Source organism: Haliotis asinina, chromosome 11, assembly GCF_037392515.1.
Source record: "Haliotis asinina isolate JCU_RB_2024 chromosome 11, JCU_Hal_asi_v2, whole genome shotgun sequence".
NCBI classification, from domain to species: Eukaryota; Metazoa; Mollusca; class Gastropoda; order Lepetellida; family Haliotidae; genus Haliotis; species Haliotis asinina.
The window spans coordinates 5,225,642-5,253,085 of NC_090290.1; the positions used below are offsets into that span (position 1 = coordinate 5,225,642).

Here is a 27,444-nt window from a genome sequence, read left to right on the forward strand (position 1 = left end):
TGGAAATGATAACAACTTCCTACGTGGTACTTCACTGCGCTTACCTCAGAGGTGAACATCTTAGCACATGTTCCGATACACCAGGCGATGACGGGCTTATTGATTCGGTTTTCCTTGAGGGCATTGACCAGTCGGTACTCCTCAACACCCCCAACCTGCAACATCACTGACCTCATTAACACTTACACCAAACAATGGAACAAGTTCAAACTTAATGCACTCCTGAGTGACTACAGTGTTGCATCTCTTTCAGCAATATCCCAGCAGATGCACCAGAAATGGGCTTTACACACTGTACCCAAGTGGAAATCTGAACTCAGGATTTCGTCTCATATGACTGAATGCTTCAATCACTTGGCAACCCTTCTTCAGTCAACTGATTTAGCATGTAGGGTGCAGTTATAAAGATCAACCTTAGCACTAAGGCAACCTTGAGTCTATGGTATGGGAGTGGTCACCTTAGCATTAAGATCGCTTTGTACAATGGTCCCCAGTCCTTGTTTCATCTCCTTACTGCAGTGAGTCAGGCAGGTTTCTGACAAGTACATTGTTTCAATATCCTGGGTCTACATTTTTTAAGCTCTCTTAGCACTAAGACAGTTGTGAGTCAATGTTAATGTATGGCACTTACAACCATCTTAGTGCTGAGAGAGCTTAAAAAATCCAGGCCCTGACATTCAACAGGCCAACACTCCTCTACAACACAAAGATGGTCACTAAATTAACGAGTCACCAAGTTAATGTTGTCGACACACTAATTTTTTTTAGAATGTTCACAAACAATCATTCATTCCCCATGATAAACTATAGATATGATGCAAGGTCAAACTTGTCACATCCATATTTGAACCGACATCAAAGTCACATCCATGGTTATGGCTTAAGGAAGATGGATGAAGCACTTGCCTCTCCCAGCAGCACCAACATCTTAACTTCTGGGTTGTCTTGGTAACGGAGGATGTGGTCCATAAATGTGGTTCCTGGGTATCTGGAACATGATGTACCAATAACAGTGAGAATGACATTTCTAACGTGGACGTACACATGCCTCAAATAAAAGGAGCTGGGCTGTTTGAGATACTGACTGCTCGTAACTGTGGCCAACTTAGGTGGCTTCATTGTGGCGACTATTTAACCCACGGTAGGTGCCATGTGACATCTAAGTACGTCATTAATCCATGACAGTTCCGTCAACATTCAGAAAGAGCAAGTGAGTGTGTCTATCCCAACACATCCAGGAAGTTAGTAATAGAACTCTCAACTGATACATGCATATACAGTTACTGTAACCTCAATACACACATCATGCTCGTATTCATTGACAATGTCCAGTGCTGAAAATGTGTCCTAGTCCGCTCAACTGTATCCATTACAAGCGTGTATTTCCTAAGTGAATATTATTGTATTGTAAGTATTGTCCTCCAAGTTCCTGACTGCAGTATAGTGTCCAGGTTAACAGCGTATGTTATGTCCACAGCAAGCCGTACCTATATCCTCTCACTGGCTACTCTGCAGTAGCTTCCAAGGTGTGACAGCGTATACTATGTACATCTGTTACACAGTGAGCCCTACCTATCTCCTCCAATGGCAACTCCCTCGTACACGCCATTGGTGTTCAGAGCGATGATGTTGTTCAGTTCATTAGACATTCCTCCAGATCGTGACACGTAAGCAACACTGGAAACAAGAAATCATTAAGGGTTTCAAAGATTTCTCAAGATGTTTGGCTGATAACTGAAATTAAAATTTATAGCAGAGATGTTTTTTATTGATAAAATGTGACTTCTCAAAGTGATTCGTAGAGCTTACGATATGTTATATCAAAACTCCTATCTACAAAAGAGTATGTGAGTGAATTTAGTTTTATGCTGCACTTGGCAATATTCCAACTATATGGCGAGGGTCTGTAAGTGTGTCTGGACATGATAATCCAGTGATTAACAACATGAGCATCATTTCACGCAATTGGGAACCGATGACATGTGTCAACCAAGGACAAAAAAAAGTGCAAAAATAGCAAGAACAATCCTTTATAGCAAGCTAGACCATAGGCAGTCTAAACTTGCCAGAACAATCTAGACTTGAAATAGGAGACAGAAAAATAGTGTGAGCAAATCATCTGGATAAGGGGAAATAACTCCTACCTGCCAGGCCTGTACAGCTTGGAGGAGAGAATGTTGTCCAACATGCCACCGGTGTTGCCAATCTTGAAGCAGCCAGGCTTTACACCGCCCACCTGTAAATACACTCAATACTTGTACAACCTTGGACTTAACATGCTTAAGTGTTCGGGTGTATTCTGTCATTTTCTCAAGTCGGTGTGGAATTTGTTAGGGGATGTTTGCTAACCTTTTGAAGTGTTGGCTGTGGTCTGATAACCTGCTAAAACACTGTGACTTGTTCAGTCACATTCTCAAATATCAGGACTTGTTTTTGTTATGTTCAGTATTCAGCATTCATGTCACCTTTCTTCCTTCAGCATGTCAAACAGTCTCAGACAAAATGTCCACTCACTGTGGCTGGCCCAATAATGGTTACTTTCTTTTCATCAGCCATCTTCACCAGCTGGCGTGTGAGATTCTCAGGGATACCTTCGGCGATAATGGCAATTGTTCTGATCTGAAAACAGGGTGACAACATTCGTAATCAACATAATAGAAAACTGTTATGAATCTTTTTTCTTTAAAATCAAAATAACAGATCTATGAATATTGTTAAGTATGTAACAGTAAATGGTCTGCCCCACTTTTGTGTATGTGCAAGCATATTACTGGATACAAATTAGGGGAAAAACAGCCATTCGTGAGAACACGCCCCCCATATCCATGAACAAGCAAACATTTAGATCCTGCTGGGTAATATCCATATTTAGTGACGGATAAGCCTTGCTTCATGCTGATATGATCATGAGAAAATACAAATACATGACACGTACCTGAGGAAAGTTCATCGTCTCAACTGTGCTTTCATAGGCTGATCTGAGAGAAGCAAAGTTGATCAGAACGTCTGCCTCGGGATGTTTCTTCATACAGTCAGCCATGTTCTTGTAGGCTTGAAACAGAAACATTGAAGTCTTGCACACACAAAATTACGACACGTCTGAGGTCCAACTATATCATGGCTAATTAAATATTCATCAAGTCAACAGTTAGGTCAATTAGTGGCAAGAGTGAGTGCGTGAGTGAGTGAGTCTGGTTTTATGCTGCTTTCAGGAATATTCCAACAGTATCACAGCAAAGACACATGAAATGGGCTGCACACATTGTACCCATGTGGGGAATCAGACCTTGGTGTGATAAGCTAATACTGCCATCAGTCAGGGGACCAAACTGAACATTTGTTTTTATTTTGTCACTCCTTATATAGTAGTTAAATCCACTCGTCAACAGCTATTTTTTACTTCTGGAAATGGACAAACAGTTCATAAAAGAAACACTGGATATATCTAACATTTAACTGAAGACAATGTCTTACCAGGGATGAGTACCTCTTTGTGGCCCCAGTAGAATTTCTGCTTGTGGTCACCTCTGAAGAAAAACAGGAAGCAAGGCTTTCAGCAAAGGGGGTTTAACAAGAAATACATAATTGCAGACACTACACTGCTGATTTACAATGGTAAATCTGGGTCCACCCCTGCACTCAAAACATAAATAACACAAAACATGAGACAATGACACCAATTGTAGCAATATTCCAGCAATATCATAGCTGGGGAATCCAGAAATGGGCTTCACACTCATCACCCATGTGGGGAATCAAATCTGGGTCTTCGGCATGATGAGTGAACATGTTAAACTCTAGGCTATCCCACCATTTGGGGCACAGGTTTAAGGTACTGCTGCTTTACATAGTAACAAAGACCTGGATCCACCTCTGCCCACTGGCCACAATAAGACAAAATGATACAGATCCTGGCCACCTGAACTTCATCCTGATACACTGTAGACATCTCTTGAGGAAAGCATACTTAACAGGCAAATTTTTAAATCTATTTTTAGTGGTATTTATAGAAGTTGGAGAGTCAGATAAGGACAAACTTTATAGAACAGCTTCTTTATGTGATGCTACGTTTCGATACATTCTTGTATCATTGTCAAGCACGTATATGCTTGACAGAAACCTGCTCAACAAATACCTGCTTGACAATCATAAAAGAATCTGTATCAAAGTGTTGCATCACTGGAATAGAGAAGTTCTTCATCCAGGACGTTTGTCCTTTTCTATTCTAAACTTGAATTATACCAACAGGGACTGATTTAGCTATGTGCAGTTCTTGTTCAATGAATTTCTGATTTGTTTCTGCACAAATATGTAACAACAGAACAAAAATAACATTCTACTACTTTGTCAGTTGGCAATTAGGTGTCTGACTCAAGTGGGTTAGAATCCCTGATGTGACAAAAGGACCAGGGTGCTGTTGTACAAGAGATCTTAGCACTAAGGTGATCAACTCCCATACGTTACCAAATACAGTAGTATTAGCGCCAAGGTGACAGTAGCTCCCATATTTTAGCAAAAACCGATGGTAATCTTAGCGCTTAGGTAATAGTAACTCCTATACCTTGGCGAAGACTTACGGTAACCTTAGTGCTTTGGTAACGATAATTACCAGCAAAGATATTGCATCTTAGCAAAGACTTGCAGTCGTATTAGCACTAAGGTGACCTTATATCCCATACCTTAGCAAACATGGTAGTCTAGCCCTAAGGTTGCTCCATACAACAAAAGCCTGAAACTATACTTTGCTGAGAAAGTGTTATCCAAAAACGTATCATATGTTACACATGACCGCTTTTTAATTTACATTGAGCATTTATAATAAAAGCAGACATGACAATACATACGTGAATGGATAGATCATAGCAACGACAGAGGGCTCCTTGCGGGAACACACATAGTCGTAGTCCATCATGCTTTGCACAGCCCTCATCTGCATGCCCCAGATGATGGCCTTGGTGCCTTTAGTGAACAACATCACATCTTTGTTACCCTCTGTCTGATTGGCCAGAGTATCAAGCTGAGCACTGGCTGTTGAGGATGTTGATTGGTTGAGTTCATTGGAGGACCCCCTGCGGCTTGTAGTTGGGGACTGGAATTGAGACATATTTTTATACTATTTTGTCCAGCTCACTAAACTCACCGAGCAGGAATTTCTAAATATTTGTCAAGTGACTTATTTTTGTATGTTTGTTCAGTGATCACTCAGAACCATCTTAGTTGTCATGGCAGCCTGGAAACATACAAGTCTGGACCAGACAATCTAGTGATTGATATTGTGAAAGGGGTGTCAGACAGACACACACAGACAGACAGACACAGACACAGACACAGACACAGACACAGACACACACACACACCTCATTGACTAGTTACCTCTTCTGACCTTCATGTTTTCCTGACAGGGCTAGTTACAAGTGACTAGATCATGAGTGAGTGAATGAATTTGGTTTTTACACCGCACCAGAAATGGGCTTCACACATTGTACCATGTGGAGAATTGAACCCTGTCTCCAGCGAGACAAGCAAACGTTTTAATCACTAGGCTACCCCACCACACCGACTTGATTCTGAACATACCGCTGTGACCAACTTGAAGAATGTCTCCAATGAGTTTTAATTAACAGACAGCATCAAATGATTAGAGCAACCAAACTGATACCACTCTATCTTCCTGTACCGTTATCTTATTATCTTATATTGTTTTCTTACTATCCTGTTGTGCTGTCATCGTATCATAATATCTTACCATAAATATCTTGAAGACAAGAGACATACTTTACTTTGAAATTATAAATGATCATAAACCTCTGTGGCAGAAGAACTTCTCTCATTTAACAGGAATAAATGATCTGTACAGCATTAGAGCTAAACAATGTAGAATTTAGTCCTGAAACAAATCTAACGGTGCGAATAATGTAAGTGATGAAATCTATCAAACTATTATTGATGCAGTCAACTTGACCACTGATCATGCCTGTAAATATTTCATGGTCAAACTATTTTCCGCAAGGAATCTACGCTGGACAAAACTAGTTAGGTAACTATGTCAATTTTGAAATTATGAATAAAGATCTATTTATTCATGGACACACTGATGAAATATCAAGCATAAAAATACCAATATTACTAACTTACTTTGTCCAGTATATTTTAATTGAACACTGTACATTTAAGAATTAAAAATGAACCTGAAACAAGACCACTGAAGAAAAGAAACCCAATTATAATGTATCACAAAGTTTTTAAGAAAGCATTGACCCAATAGGTTATAAAAAGCAGTTCCCATGTGAAGATGCTGGAGAGAGGTTCTCCTGTTGATATACTGTCTAGGGGAAAGATACAATGTACATTTATTATTTTATTCATTTTAGACATTTATTTCCTTTTATTTCATCATGGTAAAAGTAAATTAAACTCTGAATCATTTAACTCTTGACTATATACGAGTTAAATATATGAGAGAGTGTTCTATGCCCCTTTCTGCAGTATTCCAGCAATATCATGGTGGGAGACACCAGAAACAGGCTTCAAACATCACATCCATGTGAGGAACAGAATCCAGGGTGCCACTGTACAAAACAACTTCAGCACTAAGGTCATCATAAGTCACACACCTCCACAGATTTGCAGTGAGGTGAAATAGGGTTTAACGTCATACTTCAATTTCACTCATATGACAACGTGCATGTGTGTTCACATGTGACTGCTTGTACTAGCCTAGTGTTAGGCTGGTTTTATAGTGCTAGCTCACAGAGATACCATCGCGCAGTTAAGTACGAATACCCCACACAGACACTGTATACTGATTCCAAACCGACCAGTCCTTTGTACCGATGAATGCTCAGTACCAGGCAGGGTTCACAAAGAGCCGTATCTTTGCATTGTTTGGTATGATGAAGCTAGGGATCAAACCCACAACCTTCTGCTCTCTCTAACCACTACACCACAGACTTATGATCAAATTCACGTTATGTTGTTTTGTACAACAGCACCCAGGTCCTTAGTTTACGCAATTGCTTTAATTGATAGCATGCAGATCATAAACATTTACTACTTGGATGAAACAAATGAGCATGGGCAAGTGCTGACAAAAGTTGAGAATCAAACAAGATCACATGTTCCTGGCACACATAAGGGAGACAACTCTGAATCAACTGTCAGGTATTACAATGACATGACCACTGTTTCAAACAAGATTCAGAATAAGCTGAAAGAGGTTTACAAATACGCAAAGCATGACACAAAATATGCTACTCGACAAAACATGATGCACAATATGCAACTCAAAACAAGATAAACAATTGTTTCATATGACCAATTAACTATAGTCACATGAGAGAATTGTTATTCGTTATTTTTTTTTTTGAGTAGAATATTTCCTGTTTAACATTGGCCCATGTTAAAGAGCCTGGAGAGGACAGCAGGGGCCATAAAGCTGGAGATGTAGTTCTGGGACATTTACAACTATTGCACACTCTTGAACAAGAGTCTGAACAGACTGGATGGCTTCAAGATGTAACAGGTGAGCAGGAAGTTTATTGAGAAGCATAGCTCTTGTATATTATTCAATGTTTGATAGGGACAGTCTCTAAGTGTGATTGGTCTGTCTGAAGATGTTGCCATACTTACACATGTAGTATTCACATTCATATCCAGATAAATCACACATAACTACACTTTTCAATAAGTTCTGACAAAATACTAAACACCTTGGAAACTGACATAGGCACCAAGACCCACTCTGATTTGATGTCAGAACACTAATGGAATACAGTATTTTTTTTTTAAAACATTCATAATTTTGAAAATTCTTAAAACATCAGCTATTTCTACCTGTGGGCAGCTATTTAAAACAGTAAATTCAGGCTCAGCATTGGTCAAGACCATGAAAACTGTGCAGTAAGTGAATATGTGAAAATAAGCCAAGTACTCCAAGACTGTTTCATTACTGTATTATTTTAAAAACAGTTATACGCAGACAGAAGCAGATACAGCTTTTTTCAGAAAGTGGGGATGCACACTTCATTTTCACTCGTTTTCATTTCATGATCATTCAATAAACTTTCTCGAAAAGATGTGCACCCCCTCTCTGTATCTGCCAATGGCAATGTGATTAATATTGCTGTGATCAGCATTTCAGGTCCAAGGTGAGCAAGTGAGAAGAATCTGAAGAAATGCAGACTTTCAAAGTTTATCGCCAGTTCATTAAATATTAGTCTTTGTACCAGAAAGCAAGAGTGAATGAGTATAGTTTTATGCCCCTTTTATCAATATTCCACCTGTATCAGGGTTCTTGGTGGGATGAGCAAACGCTCTTAACCATGAGGCTACCACCGCCCCAAAACATAAGAAAAGTACGTGCTAAACTTTTCATCAATACAACAGTCCCAATCACAATACAAAGCCCAAGTACAACCCACATATTAATGATATAACCTATTACACATCCAGTGTTAAACCATCAAAACTCCCAACAGGTTCTGTAGCTCACCTTGCAAGTTAAAATTTTATTTCTTTACACAGAGCCTCACTTTACTACACTGACAGTAATATATACTCATGGAAACATGTAATGGAACATATGAGAATACATAAGTTCCTTTATTTCCAGAATTTCACCCACAGTGCAAAACATACCTTGTGAAGAAACCTGGAAAAGAACAGAGGAACACTTGTGCTTTCATGTGTTCCCTTACTTGTTTCCATAAGTATATCTTGACTGCTATCAAGACAAACATAAATCATAAAATAACTTGAAAGAAATTCTTTTTTTACATCAGTTTTAAGAGCATTGTCTCTACAAGAAGTCATCCTAAAACCGAGCTGAGAATAAAGACCATTTTCTACATAGTAAGGACTACAAAAAATATGCTATAGTTCTGATAACAGCAATCTCAAAATTTGGCTGGGTAGCAAGGGCTTTTGTATTCATTTATACACAATTTATAGCATGTAAAGTATACTGTTTTCCTGATGAATTATGAACAAAAAGATCAGACATAAATGAAAGTCAGCAGATTTAAACTTAAACCATAGAGAAAATCACAAAACATAATATTTGTACCCAATATACCAGTTCTCAGAAGAAGTAAAATACACGAGACCATCTGATATCTTTCACATGCCCTCATATTATTCGTTTATCATGACATGAAACCATTAGCCATTCACTTAATTGTTTGGTCATATACTGATATCGTTATCAACTCATTCAGGAAGGACAAAGCATAAAAATATTACGTCACAAAGATCTCTGACCCAGGTGACCTAAGACAGCTACAACATTTGAATGCATACAAGCAGGCAAGGGACTAAAGGCTAAAGTTGAGGCGGACAACATTAAAAAATATATTGAATCTACCTTTGCAAGCTGAAACAAAACAAAGTCAAGTTTACTATAATGAAGAATATAATTAGATCTGATTGAACAAAACAATATTACTGTGTGTGGTTTACATTATAAAACAACTTAAATTTCAAATACTAATGGAGTGAGTGAGTGAGCATGTTTAGTTTTAAGCCACACTCAGTGAGTGAGTGTGTGAGTTTAGTTTTACGTCGCACTTAGCAATATTCCAGCTATATGGCGACGGTCTGTAAATAATCGAGTCTGGACCAGACAATCCAGTGATGAACAGCATGAGCAGCGATCGGCACAATTGGGAACCAATGACACATGTCAACCAAGTCAGCAAGCCTGACCACCTGATCCTGCTACTCGCCTCTTAAGACAAGCATACTTGCATTTTGTGGCAAGCAGGTGAAATACTAATGGAATAATTATAAACACCATTTATGACATATTTCCACATGAAACAGCCACCCAAAGGTATGTGTTTGTTTACAACTGATATTATTATAATGAAATACAGCCACATTGATTATCTTAAGTAAGATTTGTCTTTGTTATGGTTCAAGTTGCAGTTACTTGACCATCACTTTGAAGCATGTTCTCTTCCTCTTGCCAACACCCAAACCACCTATTCCTCCATCCAAACCCTTCTTTGTCTTTTCCTCTGTCCAAACCCATATTTGTGTTTTCTTCCCTCCAAAACCTTGTTTGTGTTTTCCTCTGTCCAAACCCTGTTTGTGTTTTCCTCCATCTAACCCTTGTGTGTCCAAACCCTTCTTTGTTTTCTTCCCTCCAAACCCTTGTTTGTGTGTCCAAACCCTTCTTTGCATTTTCTTCCCTCCAAACACTTGTTTGTGTTTTCCTCTGTCCAAACCCTGCTTGTGTTTTCCTCCCTCCAAACCCTTGTTTGTGTTTTCCTCTCTCCAAACCCTTGTTTGCGTCATACAATCTGGTATTCATACCAAGCTGGAATGGATTTCTAGAGGTGCATTTTTACTTTTATCCAGGTTCCACCAGATTTCCAAATGTACTGGCATAAATGTAAATGAACAAAAGTGTGGTGCTCATAGATTTTCCAGGTGTATTTCAATATGCCTGTGATGTCTTATTTACATATAGATATCTTTAAATCTCAAATGCAAAATGATTATTTACAATGACGTTTCACAAAATATCATTCAATGCAATATCAAAATACTCACAGCTCCCCCTGGTAGCAGGAAGTTGGCGGTTGTCTGCAGACGCTTGGGCATGGGCGGGATGTCCCGCTTGCCGAGAGCCATACTTACAATGGCCGTCATGTGCGTCTCTGGACCAAACACTTGGATTGGTACTCCAAGGTTGTCACCTGACAAACAAATCTTGCATGAAACCTTCAAGTTTGGAACAAAGAGCTAACTATTCATCATGTTGCAAGTGTCATGCATTAGTAAAAAAGCCTTCTTAAATGACTTGTCAGTATACCATTGCTGACACTTGTAAGCGGTGATCAACACCAATTAAAAACAATTTAGACTGTAGCAGTGAGTGAGTGAGTTTAGTTTTACGTCGCACTTAGCAATATTCCAGCTATATGGCGACGGTCTGTAAATAATCGAGTCTGGACCAGATAATCCAGTGATCAACAACATGAGCATCAATCTACGCAATTGGGAACCAATGACGTGTCAACCAAGTCAGCGAGTCTGACCACCCGATCCCGTTAGTCGCCTCTTATGACACAGCATAGTCACCTTTTATGGCAAGCATCGGTTGCTGAAGGCCTGTTCTACCCCAGGACCTTCACGGGTCTTAGGCTGTAGCAGATTATGTTAGTAAAACATCCAGGGATGTAGGGCTGTTAGAAGCCTTTCATTGGAATCCATGTTTGGACAGAGCAGTTTAAAAAGAGGCTCATTTTGGGAGAGGTCATCGTATTGGACACAAAGATTTATGTACTGTCAAACAATAAGTTGAGCAATGACGTAACATTTTAGCAGTACTAGTATGCATGAGAGCCATCCATTGTGATCAAAGGGGCCCCAAGTTGTACCGACTTGTTACACAGACCATACAAGAGTTATGAGCATGGTAGGTGAAGTTTCATCGTCAAACACTGCACATGCACTAGACTACATCTGTGCTCTAATTCACAAACCAAATGGGTTTGCTCATTGCTGTGCACCACCTACTTCTTGTAAACACATTGTCTGCACTGGTCCAATTTATCCTTGTTTGCCAGTAATAACTTGTTGATAGAGTGAGTTCACTCACCTAGTTCTCTCATAATGCGAAGTCCTTCTTGATAGTTGGGTCCAGCTCGTCGCACATAGATCTTCACATCAAACTCTATCAATTTCTGCTGAAACTCTAGCAGAGCTCGCACGATACCCTGAAAATAGTAGAGTATCTAATAATACACAATGAAACACTTTAATTGTGGACAAGGCTGAGTCAACAAACACTACACACTGAGGCCTTGGTAATATGGACAATGGTTATACAGCGAGAACCTCTTTTAAATGGACACCCCACATAGTGGATGATTGCGGGTGGCATCTGCTACCATTAGTTCATGCCCATTAACCCCTCCATAACATCACAACAGTTGACATAACACATGCTACCTTATCGCCATCTTTATTTTCCTACCTATTAACGACAGATGCAATCTCATAGCCTCATTCAGGCTCTCGAGTGTTCTTATTAATATCAACAGTCTTCATTAGCTGGTTTATCTGTCCTTACTGGACAAACTTTATGGATAACAAATTTTTCATTTTGTGAGTGTGCCTTTCCAATACAGATTCTTGCATTGCTGTTTTTCCTGCTTGCAGTTGTTATCCACAAAGTTTGTTCATTACTCCCAAAGTTAGTTTATCTGCCTTTAATAAATATTCTGTCAACATCATACTACAGGTAATGTTTCATATTTCTATGACAACCAAACTATTTCTTATTTCAACTGAGGGACTAGCAGATAAGCTGCAAGCAGAAAAAATAAACTAAAAATACTTTGCCCATCAGATTAAAACAAGAAGACAATTCAGTTACCGCTGAAATTCTGTGTCATTTCCGATCCAATTACTATATCAACTACTAAATATGAAAGTAAAACTCCCACATATTGTTCATTCAATGGACAAGATGAATTCACGAGGAGGCAGCTTACCTTGAACGTCATAGCAACATTAGTGAAGTTGGCAATGCCTCCTCCAATAATGAGTATCTTCCCTGAAAGTAATCAACAGCCCTGTGAGTGAGTGAGTGAGTTTAGTTTCATGATGTACTCGGCAATATTCCAGCTATATGGCAGCAGTCTGTAAATAATCGAGACTGGACCAGACAATCCAGTGATCTAAAGCATGAGCATTGATCTGCACAATTGGGAACCAATGACATGTATGTCAACTAAGTCAGCGAGCCTGACCACCCGATCATGTTAGTCTAGTCGCCTTTTATGGCAAGCATGTGTTTCTGAAGGCCTCTCCACGCCGGACCTTCACGGGTCTCAACAGTCATGCGACTAAGCACATTCAGCAACTTGTGCTTGTTCCAACAATGTTAAACAGGGTGGGTCTGGGAGTATTAAACCTGTCTAATGAACTAGGATGTAAATATTTGTGAGAAGAAGCATGCAAAGATCTTTGTCCCAATGGTTTCTGGGTATGTTGATGACTGACTATGCTCACTTGGTGCAGTCAGTTGAGATGAAAGTCTCCAAATGAAAGGTGTTATAGATGTAACTGAATGAGCCTTACCTTCTGGATGTTTCTCCTGTGTCATGAGACCAAGGATTGTCTTTGCATATTCGTATGTCTGCTGCTCACTGGGAGCACCAGAGTACTCGCCATAGTTCGCCAACTCCGAAGCTCCGCCAAGGTCACAGATGGTGTCACTGAAGGTCAAGGTCATCTATTATGCGAATTTTATCTCCAGATTGAAGGTGAAGGTCATTATCTTTCTAGTGTAATTAACAATTCAATGAAGGTCACTATCTCAGGGATTTCTTACGTCTGTATGTACACACATGCATTCAGCTGATGTGTGTATGGAATAGACATTGGTTTGTTTAATTCTTGTTTCATGATGAATTAATTAATTCCAGCAATGTGGCAGTGGTCAGTGAATAATCATGTCTCATCTAACCCATTAGTGATGATCGGCAGGAGCATCGATCTACACAACTGGGATATGACGTGTATCAACTAAGTCGCCAATCCAGTTTGTTGCCTCATGATGAGTAGTGTTATTGAAGGTCAGTTCTAACCCAGATCTTCCCCGGGATTGGAATAGAGGGATGTTATGTACAACAGATATATGCATGCATGCATACAAGGAATGATGGAAGGTGCACATACGCATATATGACAGAGGCTCCACCCCCGGCAACCATCGTCCAGATACGGCCCTTCTTGTTGAGGACGGTCAGTTTCAGAGATGCGCCACTCTTTGAATCCAGATCCGCTATGTAGGCTTCCTGTTGACAGACCAAAACACCATGCAATGAGTTTAAGTTCACATCACTTTCAGCAATAATCCAGCAAAGAACCAGAAACAGGCTTCACATACTGTACCAAGTGGGGAATCAAAACCAGATCTTCACTACCTCTTCATCATGCAACAAGCAGTTTAGTCACTTCAGCAAATCATAAATAGTTTTCCTGTTCATGTCAGTGATATAGATACACCATGCAGTCATACTGGACGAGTGTATCTATTAATGAATGAAATTATATAATAATTTGCTATATTTGAATAAAAAGCTATATTTGAGAAATTGAGTGCGTTTAGTTTTATTAGTTTTATGCCGCACACAGTAATATTCCAGGTAAAAGGTGGCGGTCAGTAAATAATCAAGTCTGGACCAGACAATCCAGTGATCAACAGCATGAGCATTGATCTGTGCAACTGGGAACTGATGATATAGGTCAATCAAGTTAGCAAGGCTGACCATCCGATTCCTTTAGTCGCCTCTTACAAGCAGTCTCCTTTTAATGCAAGCATGGGTTGCTGAGGGCCTATTCTACCCCGGACCTTCACGGGTCTGAGTATTTGCAGGATTGAGTTATTATCTAAGGTGGGAATAGAACCCTAGTTCCTGAGGGAAATGTTACCTCTGGAAGAGCATCACGGCCAAACGGAGGAGGGAACTCTAACTCTCCCCACTTGGATTTACACAGGAACTCAGCACACTGATCGATCTTGGCTGCCAGGTCAAGGATATAGATCTTGCCTCCAGTCATCACTAAAAGACAACACAGAGCAAGGTAACACAAGACTATTGGTTTTATAGATACAAGTAAGATTGCCATGGAAATGGTTTTAAAGTTACTGTCTTGCAATATCATGGGAAAATTCATACAAACGTAAGTACTTGGAAAACTGATGAGGTTAATTAATTAATAATTAGTGACCATCCAAATGGGAAAACTTTTTGGAGAAATAATTAAGAACAAGAAATAATCTGTTCTTTTGGTTTCGATAAAAAAACCAAACCCCACAAAACTATATCTACATGAAGCAACAAAAGAAAACCATCTTTCTTAACTTATTTTTCAGAATTTGGTATCCCCCACTAGGGGCATATACACATATTTCCTTTGAATGGTGATATAATAGGATACATTACAGGGCTGCCCCTGCTACCTACCGAGAGGGTTGATCTCCATGTAAGTGAAGTGCAGGTCCTTGTAAACCTTGTATAGAGCCATGATGAACTTGGTCAGGGCACTGGAACGACAACGCCACATTACCACGCTACATCAACTGTTGTTTGTTGAATAACACCACAATGAGCTATATTCCAGCTATACAATGGCAGTCTGTAAATTATCATGTGTGCACCAGATAATCCAGTGACCCAACATCATGAGCATAGATCTAAATGTCATTGTATCCCATTTGTGTAGTTATGTGTTCATGCTGTTTGTTGATCACCACATTGTCTGGTCCAGACTCCATTATTTACAGACCACCACCATATAGCAGGAAAACTGCTATGTGTGGCCTTATACAAGAAACAAACCAAAACTGCTGACTTTGTCTTAAAACATGCATAAAATGCCCGGACCTTTTCCAGTATTCCATGAGTGAGTTTAGTGTTACGCCGCACTCGGCCATATTCCAGCTATATGGCGTCAGTCTGTAAATAATCGAGTCTGGACCAGACAATCCAGTGACCAACAACATGAGGAACTGGGAACCAATAGCATGTATCAACCACATCAGCAAGCCTGACCACCTGATCCCGTTAGTCGCCTCTTACAACAAGCATACTTGCCTATTATGTTCTATTCCACCCCCGGGACCTTCACAGGTCTTTTCCATAATTCAATGTGAGCACTAAGAACACTGACCAAGATGGGTTGCTTCAGATTCTTCTGATACTTATCACTTAATTCTGACCAATCGGAGTACCTACCCCTGTGCACCAGCTGGGACCTTGGACAGCAGTTGTGTCGTGACACTGTCTGCAGAAGGGTCACTCCCCACCGGTACATCCAGCTTGACAGCCTGGGACACAAACAAAGAGTGAATGTTGTTTTATGTAGTAGTATTTATATTATCTTTGAACATGCAGTGGTTACTGGCCTCAGCAAGTATTTCTGTCTTTGGTGGATAATATGCCTCTAAATGTTAAGTTGTCGCAGCAGAAACTGGATGGACAGTGAGTGTGTGAAGGAGCTTAGTTTTACACCACATTTAACAATATTCCAGCAATATCACAGCGGTAGGACCTCAGAAATGAGCTTCTCACATTGTAACCATGAGAAGAATCAAATCTAGGCCTTCAGCATGACAAACTGACACCTTAACCTCTAGGCTATAACCCTTTGATGAGCTAAGTATTGTTGGTAAAGTACTTTAGGCAGTGTGTATCAGGATTATTTATGGATAAACTGATTGTAGATGAGTTACACCAACCAGATGACTACAGGAGGACATTCAGGAAGCAGGGTTACTATTGTGCAATGTCAAGGTCGGTTTGGTGAGGAAAGGTCATATGATCATGGTCCACAAAGTGTGGAGATCGTACCTTTGCATCAACGTCACCGATGTCGATTCCTCCCTCGTGGTGGAAGAGAATGGAGTCAGCGTATCGGTGGGAGAAAATACAAACATAGAATTCTTCATTCTGAAACAGAAACAAAACTAAATCACAATCATATATGTCTCTAAAAAAAACTAACAATTGGATCATATGCTGCCCTTTACTTACAAACAGTAACATCTGTCACGTTATTGAATTAACATAAAAAGTTTTCATAAAACATAAAAGTCGTTGTTGGGAAATCAATATCCAGTTTCTTCAAACAGAGCACTGCTAAGTACATGTTCTTCACGTGGGTGATATGTAGTTCAATTATATCCCAATAATGTACTCCATGCTAACTCATCAATACTGCTTAAGGAGTGTGTACACCGAGGACACAGATGACTGGGTGTTGAGTGGAAAGTAAAGAGTGTTGTTTGCAGGAACAGAAACGTATGGCGATCTGTCGTTCTCAAGTATCTAAACTGAACAAAATAAGTTTGGGACACTGGTATTTGATGACTGTAAGTCAATGAATTAATACATCATTATTCATAATTTCAAAAATTTTCAAAATTTACAAATATCCCTAACTATTTTTGTCCAGTATAGATGAGTTCCACGACAGATGGAGTTGCCACTGAAGTACAAATTGATATGCTCAAGCTCATATTCAGCAACAAATCTGAAGCAAGCAAGATAATTCCAAATTTCAAGAAAAATGTAGGTACCTTAGAATTTATGTATTCTTATTCAATTTTGGTCAATGTCACATCTTTTATAAATGCTTGGTCATTTTATTGATAGCATCCATGTGTTTATCCACATATGTAACTATTAAGAAAACTCTAAATATGACCTTGGCAAAATTTGGAAAGTACTTACCTGTTGATGAGCTACAAAAGGTTCAATGACAAAATGTTTCAGCTTTCCTGTGGAAGCTCCAATCTGTGAAAGGAAATGTTAATTGACATTATTTTAATGAAATCAGAAAACAGTGATATATAAAGCAGCCAACATTGCAAAAGCAGTGGCTAAATCAGGGTTAATGAGGTACAAAAAATGCTTTCAGTACAAACAGGCATGCATAATGGATGCTGACAAAAATTCTATTGGTTATCATAATAATATTCACTGACCAAGTTCTTGAAAAAATGTTATGAACGAAACAAATAATAATACTAAACAATATGTCATTTCCATGGCACACCTATTCAGACAAGTATGCTCTGTGCACTGCTCAGACAAGGCGATTGTTAGTATAAAACCTTTTGAAAGAGAAGTCTATAGATGATGTTTGAAGGAAGGCTAAGTTTCAACCACTTAGAGGGAGGCAGGCAGCGCATTTCATAAGGTTGAGGCAACATAAGCAAAGGTTCTTTTACCAAATGTGACCGTCTTATACTTTAGTACTGTAAAAAGATGCTTGTGCTCAGATCGAAGACATATACTATATAAGAGATTACAGTATACAACATTGTTTGACCATTCTACACGACCCTCAATATCCATCACTTTGTGGTCTCACCTTACGCAAGTGAGTTTGCTTGAAACTGACTCTGTACACCCAGCAGAAAATGGGTACCCAGTGGGATAAGACATGTGACTATAACCTTCTAGCGCCTAAGTGGGTCGCTTGGGTTATCTGCTTTGACCGCTAGCACTATGAGTATTCACCTCATCAATGAAGTTTAGCACAATATAAATGCACATATCATTATTATTACACCACAAATACACTGATGTCTAACAGAACAACGTGGTGGACAACTTGTGGCAGGGAATGGGACTAATGATAATAAGCATCAGGACATTTGTCAAGGCGCGATTTTCCACATATCATAGGCATGGTCCATGGGCAGATCCAGAGGGAGAGTGCAGGGGTGCGCACATTTCTTTTGTCCTGAAGGTTTATTAAACAACCAGTGCAACTCTCATGAAAATGAACTGTGCACCGTCCCGTTCTCTAAAAGCTGCATTTGCCCGTGATGCTCTAAGACCATACAACAGGCTGAGTAAATCTAAATATCTGTCAAAGAGATAGGTCTTGAGATGACCTTTCAAAATGTCAGGAAAGGCAGAGCATTTTTAGATCATAATGAAGTGAGTTCCAAAGTACAGTTGACAGTTGAAAAGTTTGGGCACCAAATGATTTAAACTTGTAGAAAGGAACACAAAGGAGGAACTGATCAACAGATCTTAGCTTTCATATACTCTCTGCATCTCAAAGGTGTATTATGAGATAAGAAACCATCACAAGTCTTAGTATACTTGATACATAAAGCATGTCTCCATATACATGGTGTACAATGTATGTTCTCTGACGAAAACCTACAAAATCAATAACCATTGAATGAATCCAATCATTACAGCTTCAAGTCAGCATCGTCATCTTCTATGGCAGTATAATGATCTACCCACGACAGAATGATGGAAGAAAGTTCTGATCAATACGTTCTGAATGGTAAACGGTAATAATCAGTGCCAATTACGGAAGGCTTGGTGAATTCTTGATCAATAATACAATAAGCATGACACGAAACATTCCTGGAGAGAAGCAGACTGTTTAAGGGACATTGTCACACAAGGAACAATCGTTATTAATGACAAGCTATGAGATAATTAACAACAACCACCACTTTGCTCAGAATACATTCTTTCTAGCTGCACTGGGATAAAAGTTATTTATTAGGTTTTGAGTTTAACTCTAGAACTATTCTCTATTTCTCAGACATTTGGGCTAAGTGTTCAAGAGTTTTCCAAACAAAAGAATTAATTAAAACTGGATCTTTTTTTTCACTTATGTTGTTTAACACCACACTCAGCACTATTCTAATACGGATTCAAATAAACGTGTACCAGAAAATATGGTGATTCACATCTTGAGAATTTATATCAGCATCAACTAAGCCATCAATATTTGGTTGTTGTTTTACGCCACACTCAGCAATATTCCAGGTATATGGTGGCAGTCTGCAAAGAATCCAGTCTGGAGCACCCAAGCCAATGATCAACAGCATGAGCATTGATCTACACATTTGAGGTATAATGACATATGTCAGCAAAGTCAGTCTGACCTGAACAGACTCTGTTGGTCTTCACTTACGACATGCATCAGTTACCAATTCTAACCCTGTTCTTCATGGGTAGTAGTAAGCAAATAATTGAGTCTGGACAATCCAGTGATTGACATCATGACAATCAAAACATTAACGGGATATGCATAAACTTGATCCTGCATGTTGCCTCTTCCAAGGTAAAATAATAAGCCAGACCTCATATTGGGCTACTTTAAAGTTTGAAAAATTATGGTGTTATAACTTCTGATGTGTAATGTTTTTTAATTGAATTTAACATAATTTATTGTTTCTCTTATCAACAAATAATCTGATTAATTGACATTGACATTTATAGAATTAACAATACTGGCACATTGCAAGTCTTACATACTGGCTGAATAAATGTGTAAAACAATGAGGGTGTTTGGCGAAAGCAACCAACCGGTATATATAGATTATATCAACCTGCTGCTGAGCCAGCGTGCCATGACGTCACAGAAACAATAACAGTATTTAACATGATGGAAGAAAACAGCTGGATCACGTCAAGAAATCAATGGCCGGTCGCCATTACGTGGATTCTGACAGCGTCAGATACTCCCATGCATGGAATATCTCATGATTTATGCTGGATGTAAAGATTTATTAACGGCTGCAGGAGTTAAACATACAGCACTTCTGTTGTAATGGGCAAGGTCACAATTTGGAGAGGTACGAGATTAGTTTTATTTTTGGCGAGGCAAAATAAAGTACGAAATTAACATAATCAACATTGGTCTTGAGGGTTTTGAGACATTAATCTAGAGACCCAATAAATAGCAGTTAGCCTGATCCATTTTCCTGACTGTTAATTTCAATCCTAAATAATATCTATACAATTAACATCAACATAAACTTAGCTCAGTTTCTTCAAACTTTCATTTTGGTCAAAGTACACATTTCATGGTAAAGAAAACAAATTACTTGTATTACTATTATTTCCATCCATGACCTTTCTGTGACCGCATCCAAATTTCTCATTTTACAAAACTATTCCACTTTTTGGAGACTCTAAACTAAAATCTACAATTTTCCAATGACAAATTCTGCAAAAAGAAATTCTGTGTAATCAGTGTGACATAATATAATATTAAAAAAATCAGTATTGATTACTTGTGGGTGGTACACACATGATGGAGGCAACAGCTGCAAGGAAACATCAAGAGATATTACACCAACTATTATGAGGCAGAGCTATCAAACAGTGTATTACAGTGTACAAAATAGTTTCCACAGTTTCAGTCTGCCTAGCTATGACTGAAACTTACTAGCCCACAAAATAATTCACTAGCCCGAAATATGAACATATAAACCAAGCAAAAGTTTACAAAAATGTAAATTACCAACAAAAACAAAAAAAAACAAAACATATTGATGAAATAATTTGTTCATGCACAAATAATTTCAGTCAGAAAGAGAGATTATTTACAAAATGACCCCATGAAAATTCACTAGCCAGTCAATGTGGAGATTTACTGAATTTTTACCAGTCATGAACTAGCAGACCAGTAACTATTTCACACACTGGTGTTGTTCATTGTGCAACAACGTTCCAAGGGCAGGTAACCGGTGTTGTTCATTGTGCAACAACGTTCCAAGGGCAGGTAACCGGTGTTGTTCATTGTGCAACAATGTTCCAAGTGCAGGTAACATTGCATAGTTATTGAGTGGATAGTGGTGTCATATATTTAGACGTGCTATATTCACACAGTCCTACTACAGTTACTACAGAACACTATGAACCTATGGCTTTCCTGACCCAGGGAGAATCTTCTGTAGCTCCATTCCTTTATTTCACATGACATTTCAAGCTGCAAGAGGCTCAACAATTGTGAGAGCATCATTCTTACACTGGATAGTCAGCCCAAGCCTGTCATTGGAAACTTCATTATTAATACAGTGAGGTGAATATTAGCATCACTGCTCCTAAAATTTTATTAATGTGTAATTATTTATTCCATCCTGCTTGCAGCTTTCATACAGCTTAAAAAAATAGGGTTGGCCAAAGAATTCAACGGTTGGTCGGATAATTAGAACCATAACAGGTTTTTTGGGGGCCATATGGTGAACATTATTTTATTTGTCTCCCTAAGCATGATATTAAATATGCAACTGTTGACTTGAATATATGTGAAATTAAGTATTACAAAGACAGGCTCCTAGTCATAATCTCAATAAAAATCAGAAATGTTTAGAAAGTCCCTTAATTCAAAAGCTAAATCAGCAAGGGTCCAACACCCAAACTCACCTTGCCTTAATATTTTCAGATATCAGTACTTAAAAACAAGCCCCTGTCACTCTTCAGCAACCCACACTTAGTGTTGGCAGTGACTAACAAGATGAATGGTCAGGTTCTAGAATACAGCTGATGTATGACATGCTTGTGATTTTAGTCAGTGGGTTGAAGGAGTTACAGACCTTCATCTTATCGCTGGAACATGGCTCAGTTCAGCATTTACAACAAATCTAGACATGCATATTATAAGTGTTTTTCTATCTTTCCTTAAGATATACAAACCAGTATACTTTGTCCTTTCCAACATTCCTCTAGGGTGTTCTGACATTTAACTCATGTGGTTGCATCATAAAATTAATGTTACGCTTTGTGGCCAAACTTTGTGATATTGCTTCCAGACTCGTAGGCATGGAAACAGAATTCCAACAACCCAAAATTAAACAAAGAATATTCATCTTCAAGTTATTTCCCTGCCTTCTAGCAGCCATTTATTTTAGAAAATACAACTCAAACTTCAGCTCCATTACTGCCTTTGCCCATCACATTCAGACTGTCATCGCGTGCAACATGTCAACAAGTTTCAGGTCAACGTTATCCAGGTTTCTGAAGTTGATAGGTTAGCGGAGTAAAACTATTTATCGTCACAGATCAATATTTGCCTGTCCAGCCTCTAGCAAGTCAAGGCAAACAAAATGATGCCATTTAGCCTCAGTTCAAGCTACACGCAGGCATTTAGAGAGGGATACACCAGGAACTGACATCTGCTGGGATTGAGGGGGACAATCAGCAACTGATGTCTGCTGCATGTTAGGGGGTTACTCTTCAACTAACGTCTAAATTGTGTTTTAGGGTGTTACTCTTTAATAAATGTCTGCTGTGTTTTAGGTGGTTCCTCTTCAACTGATGTCTGCTGTGTGTTAGGGTTACTCTTTAATAAATGTCTGCTGTGTTATAGGTGGTTCCTCTTCAACAAGCATCTACTGTGTTTTAGAGGGGTAGTCTTTAATCAACATCTGTGTTTTTGTGGGTTACTCTGCCACTGTAGAACCGACCCTTTGCTTGTTTTAGGGGGGTAATTTAGAAATAATCCCTGCTGTGTTTTAGGGTTTTGATGTAGAACTGCTATGTTTTATGGGGTAACTGTAGAAATGATGTCTGCCATGTTTCAACATGTTACTTTAGACTGATGTCTCTCATATATTGTATTTCATTAGACAGACACATGGCCAAATGTTCTCGTGAATATGTGTTTCAACCGGAAAAAAAAGAAAAATCAATCCAAGAACCTTTTCACCTCACATGGACTGTATTCTTGTTGACTGTGTCCACACTTTAGTGAATAGCACTGCAGTAGTTGGTAAAACACTTTTTCAAAGAAGTTATGTGGCAACTGTCTAAATAGTCTGGACCAGACTTCCAATGATCAACAGCATGAGAATCATTCTGAACAATTGGGGTACCGTAACATGTGTTAACCAAGTGAGCGAGTCTGTACCCCCATCTCATCAGTTGCCCCTTACAACAAGCATGGTTTGCTGAAGACCAGTTCTAACTCTGATCTTCACAGGTGTAATCAAATCGGTTTTCTCCTGTGTAGTATACACTCACTATGGTAAGCCTATGACATAAAGGAACCGTGAAGCTTCCTTGCCATAAAAGGCGACTATTCTTGTCGTAAGAGGTGACTAATGGGAGGTGAGGCTTGCTGACTCAGTTGACACATGTCATCAGTTTCATGCTGTTCATCATTGGATTGTCTGGACCAGACTGAATTATTTGCAGACCATCGCTATATGGTCACTCACTCTGACATAGAGAAAACAACGGTATCTTTCCAGTTTCATACGTGAGAAGAGACAGGTGAATGGATGGAGGTGTACAGACAGATTACAGTGGTGACTATTTTATCTGTACAGTATTGATCATTCTACTTGATCCAGGGTAATAAACTGCTCAGTAATTGGATGTCTTCATATTTTCAGAGGCAGCAGGTAAGATTAGCGTGAATGAGTGAATTTGGTTTTAAGCTACTTTTGCAACATACCAGCAATATAATGGCAGGGGACACCAGATACAGACTTCACACATTTTATACTGATGGGTAATTGAACCTGGGTCTTCAGTGTGATGAGTGGCCACTAGATTAGAAAACTGCTTTGAAACAGTCATACTTTTGTTACAGTCGGGTAGGCTTGTATTTCATACATTGGAATACAGAACTGAGGTAAAATCAAATACCTGGATATATCAAATACAAAATTTCTCAAGGAATGTGGTATCCAAGTTCTATATGATACAAATCAGTATACATTATATATCAGTGTGATATACACTGATATACAAAGAAGGGTACTAAAATTAGAATCACAATTGATATCCACAAAAGTCTGCTCTAACAACAACATATCGATATACACAGCTGTGTGCTATACTGAGTATATCACACAGAAATGGAGAATGTTGCCATTTACCTTGAAGTCCTTGCCCAGTTTGCCATTCAGCCACTCTCTACAACCAGCAAGGTCAGCACCTGCTTTGATCAGGCCAAGCTTCCCACGTCTCTTGATCAGCTGGTCAGGCTTCACAACCAGCTTGGTCTGGAGGGGAATGTATTTTCATAATTGCATAGGAGAACATGATTAGCAAGATTACTGCATGTAGTGATATGCATGATGTGTATGTAGAGGGTGCTGAATGGGTCCAGACCTACACCTAATTTATATGGCAGTTTAACTGGAAACACCATTCCCTTAATGTCAAGCACCAGGCAGGGTATTAACAAGTAGCTTCTTTCACATCTTTTGGAAGGAAGCTTTCTCTCCAGCATGACACCTGACCACATAGGCTTTTACAACGTTACAAATATTTCCCCAATAAAAAATAAAAATCTGACAGTAAATCATCTTTGACACACACAGAGTTTACAAAAGAAATTCAGATCCTCAGCAGTCTACAAATGATATTCTTAATGCTGACATATAAAGTACTCTATGCTTACAAATTGATTGTTTAAATAAATGTACATGCTATCTGTATCCCTACAGGGTTTGATGTTAAATACATCTAGACAAGAAAATCTACCCAAGAAATAGAATTGTTCGCTGGAAAGGCCTAAGTGTCTGAAACACAAAGGAAACTTAAGAACATTTCACTCATTGCAGAGAAATATGGCGGTAAGAGTGTGGTTAGAACATCTGCCCGGACAGGGACATTTTTGATCCCCAGCTGCGTCATATCAAAAGATGTTAAAACATGGTACTGTAGTCCCTGCTTGCTGCTTCGCATTAATGAGTACGACCAGGACTGGTCAGTATAATGTGTCTGACTGGGGTCTGAATGCAGCATGTTATCTCAGTGAGCTATCACTATAAAACCAGCTCAAGTCTCGGCTAGTACAAGCAGCCACACAAACACACACATGTACGTCATCATATGGGCCAAATATAGCTCACACAAAGATATATACTATAAGTCCAGATATAGATACAGTTATACAGAACACAGAATGACCACTAATTTTTGTTTGAAATACCTATAGTTCAATATACACATTTGAACTGCTATATACAACAAGTAGTTGGAAGGAAGAAAAATACATTTGATTATAAGCTTGTTTGTTGCAAACATTTTACTCGTCCCATTATGATTCAAACCGTATCCCCTCATGAATTCAATTCATTATTAATTACTATTACAATTAGATATAAACAAATATTCTCAACTGATTCACTTACTTTGAATTAGTGTATTGTTTACAAAACTGATATGGAATAAATCCAAGCCATGCAATACCACAACTCATGCTATTTTGCCACCTTAAAACACCGACATTGTTCGTTATGGATTGTTTTTTAGACTTCATAAAATATAATATAGGACTCAACGTATATTTGTGATGTATAGATATTCATATTCAATACCATATATTCATATAACATTTGAGTCATATGTTGCAGCCATATTGTTTTCTGTAATTGACTAAATATGAAAACATTGAAAATAACTGCCCACCTCTGTCAGCAGCCAAGGATTGTCTTGTGCGAGTTTGTCCCAGTTTACTCCTTCCGTCACCTCAGCTACTCTGTTCTTCATAGCCTCATCGTTCAAGAATTTGTTCAAGAGTTCCTTCCCCTTGGCTTCATATATGGCCTTGGCAGACATATTGGATTATTTTCGTATTTTATTCTGAAATAAAGAAACGAAATGTCAAAAGGGTTTGACAAATTTCTTAAACATTCATGCAAGTAAATGTTTTTTCTTCCTTACTATGACCCTGCAGAATTGATGTCATGTTTCGTCAAAACATGACTCACAGACGAGGCAGTGTTATTTATATAAAACTATAAAATGCACAACACTAATTATATTTAGTCCTGAAATAAGATTTTCAAATTTGAAAAAAATCTATTGAATTTACCACCAAAGACAAAAATCAAAATTGAGCTCTAAACCATTATAGACTAAGTTGGACTCCTTAATATATACTCCAGAGTCTGGGACAGAAGTGCACATAACCGAAGAAATATCCACATAACCTTTTCTTTAGTATAATTACTACTCCATATTGTATTTGTTTGTACACCAAACCACAGCTGTCAGCTGTTAAAATTGCTATTGTGTTTTACATTTTGAACCAACATTATTATTCCCACCATGGGACACACTACAATTTAGTTCATTCACTCCATAGTGAAAAATATCAAATAAATGTTGTTTTGTTTGTTTGATGTTTAATGCTGCTCTCAGCAAAATTCCAGCTACACAGCAGTAAAAATGTTAGTGTGGACCAGACAGAAAGAACAAGTATATACAGATGACAATGTTGTCAAACTTGTGTTGTTCAGAAACACAATCTCAGTCAACAAAATTGTCACTTGACTGCTCTGATAAAGACATGGCGCTCAAATGACACAAAAGTTTGACCACATGTTTGACATGTGAAAATGAGACTTTGACAACTTTTAAAATTTCAACAACTCATGTTGTCATACTTCAGTTTGCCATGTAATGGTTCAAGGGAATTAATGGGAACAAAATTATATTCATGCTGATCATGCTTATTCACCTGATAAGTATCTATTAGATCTATCTGTAATAATTTCATTCATCATCATCAGTTCCTCAGAAAGGTATCCCCGTTACAGACAACATGCTCAGGAAAACATGAGGAAACTAAAGATCATTTAGAAATATGAGTGAGTTTTATTCCAGCTATATGGCGTCAGTCTGTAAATAATCGAATCTGGACCAGACAATCCAGTGATCAACAGCATCAGCATCGATCTGTGCAATTGGGAACCAATGACATGTATCAACAAAGTGACAACCCGACAAGCGAGAAGCATAGTCACTTTAGAAATATGACACTGAAAGGCATTAGTATGTGTTTGATAAAGATGTGCAATATCGTTGTTTGTTACTTGTGTTACCCAAGGGTGTCCAGGTGTTGCACCCATCTCCCTAGACAATCTATCGTGCCACTCTTGTTTCCGGTCTTGTTCTTGTTTAGCATTACATAACTACTTCAATGCTCCAAGCCTGATGTCCAGATATAGTATAAGTTACATATTATATCAAGGTGATGCACAGATCTCATCATAGCACTGGGTCTCTAAAAAGCAGCAGTCCCCAAATAAGCGCCAGACATAAAGTGGTTCAACAGTAATTACACCCAATACAGCAATAAGTGTTGGGCCTCTAATAGTCTGGAAGTCCCTTGAAAAAAATACGCGCCTGGGCACTT

At 38.7% G+C, this 27,444-nt stretch overlaps 1 protein-coding gene across 1 annotated transcript in view; it reads right to left on the bottom strand.

Annotated features, from left to right (window-relative positions):
- Nucleotides 1-27,444, bottom strand: part of LOC137255608 (ATP-citrate synthase-like) — a 54,283-nt gene that overhangs the window by 10,963 nt on the left and 15,876 nt on the right. Inside the window, exons 2-21 of the mRNA XM_067793049.1 lie at nt 25,713-25,886; nt 24,173-24,298; nt 17,253-17,315; nt 16,371-16,469; nt 15,756-15,847; nt 14,985-15,064; nt 14,449-14,579; nt 13,693-13,811; nt 13,093-13,229; nt 12,504-12,565; nt 11,606-11,723; nt 10,555-10,700; nt 4,845-5,089; nt 3,475-3,527; nt 2,936-3,051; nt 2,515-2,619; nt 2,145-2,236; nt 1,573-1,677; nt 907-988; nt 45-155 (exon numbers count right to left, since the gene is read on the bottom strand). Coding sequence (XP_067649150.1) covers nt 45-155; nt 907-988; nt 1,573-1,677; nt 2,145-2,236; nt 2,515-2,619; nt 2,936-3,051; nt 3,475-3,527; nt 4,845-5,089; nt 10,555-10,700; nt 11,606-11,723; nt 12,504-12,565; nt 13,093-13,229; nt 13,693-13,811; nt 14,449-14,579; nt 14,985-15,064; nt 15,756-15,847; nt 16,371-16,469; nt 17,253-17,315; nt 24,173-24,298; nt 25,713-25,862 — 2,232 coding nt within the window. The 5' untranslated portion in view covers nt 25,863-25,886. The remainder of the gene's footprint in view (nt 1-44; nt 156-906; nt 989-1,572; nt 1,678-2,144; nt 2,237-2,514; nt 2,620-2,935; nt 3,052-3,474; nt 3,528-4,844; nt 5,090-10,554; nt 10,701-11,605; nt 11,724-12,503; nt 12,566-13,092; nt 13,230-13,692; nt 13,812-14,448; nt 14,580-14,984; nt 15,065-15,755; nt 15,848-16,370; nt 16,470-17,252; nt 17,316-24,172; nt 24,299-25,712; nt 25,887-27,444) is intronic.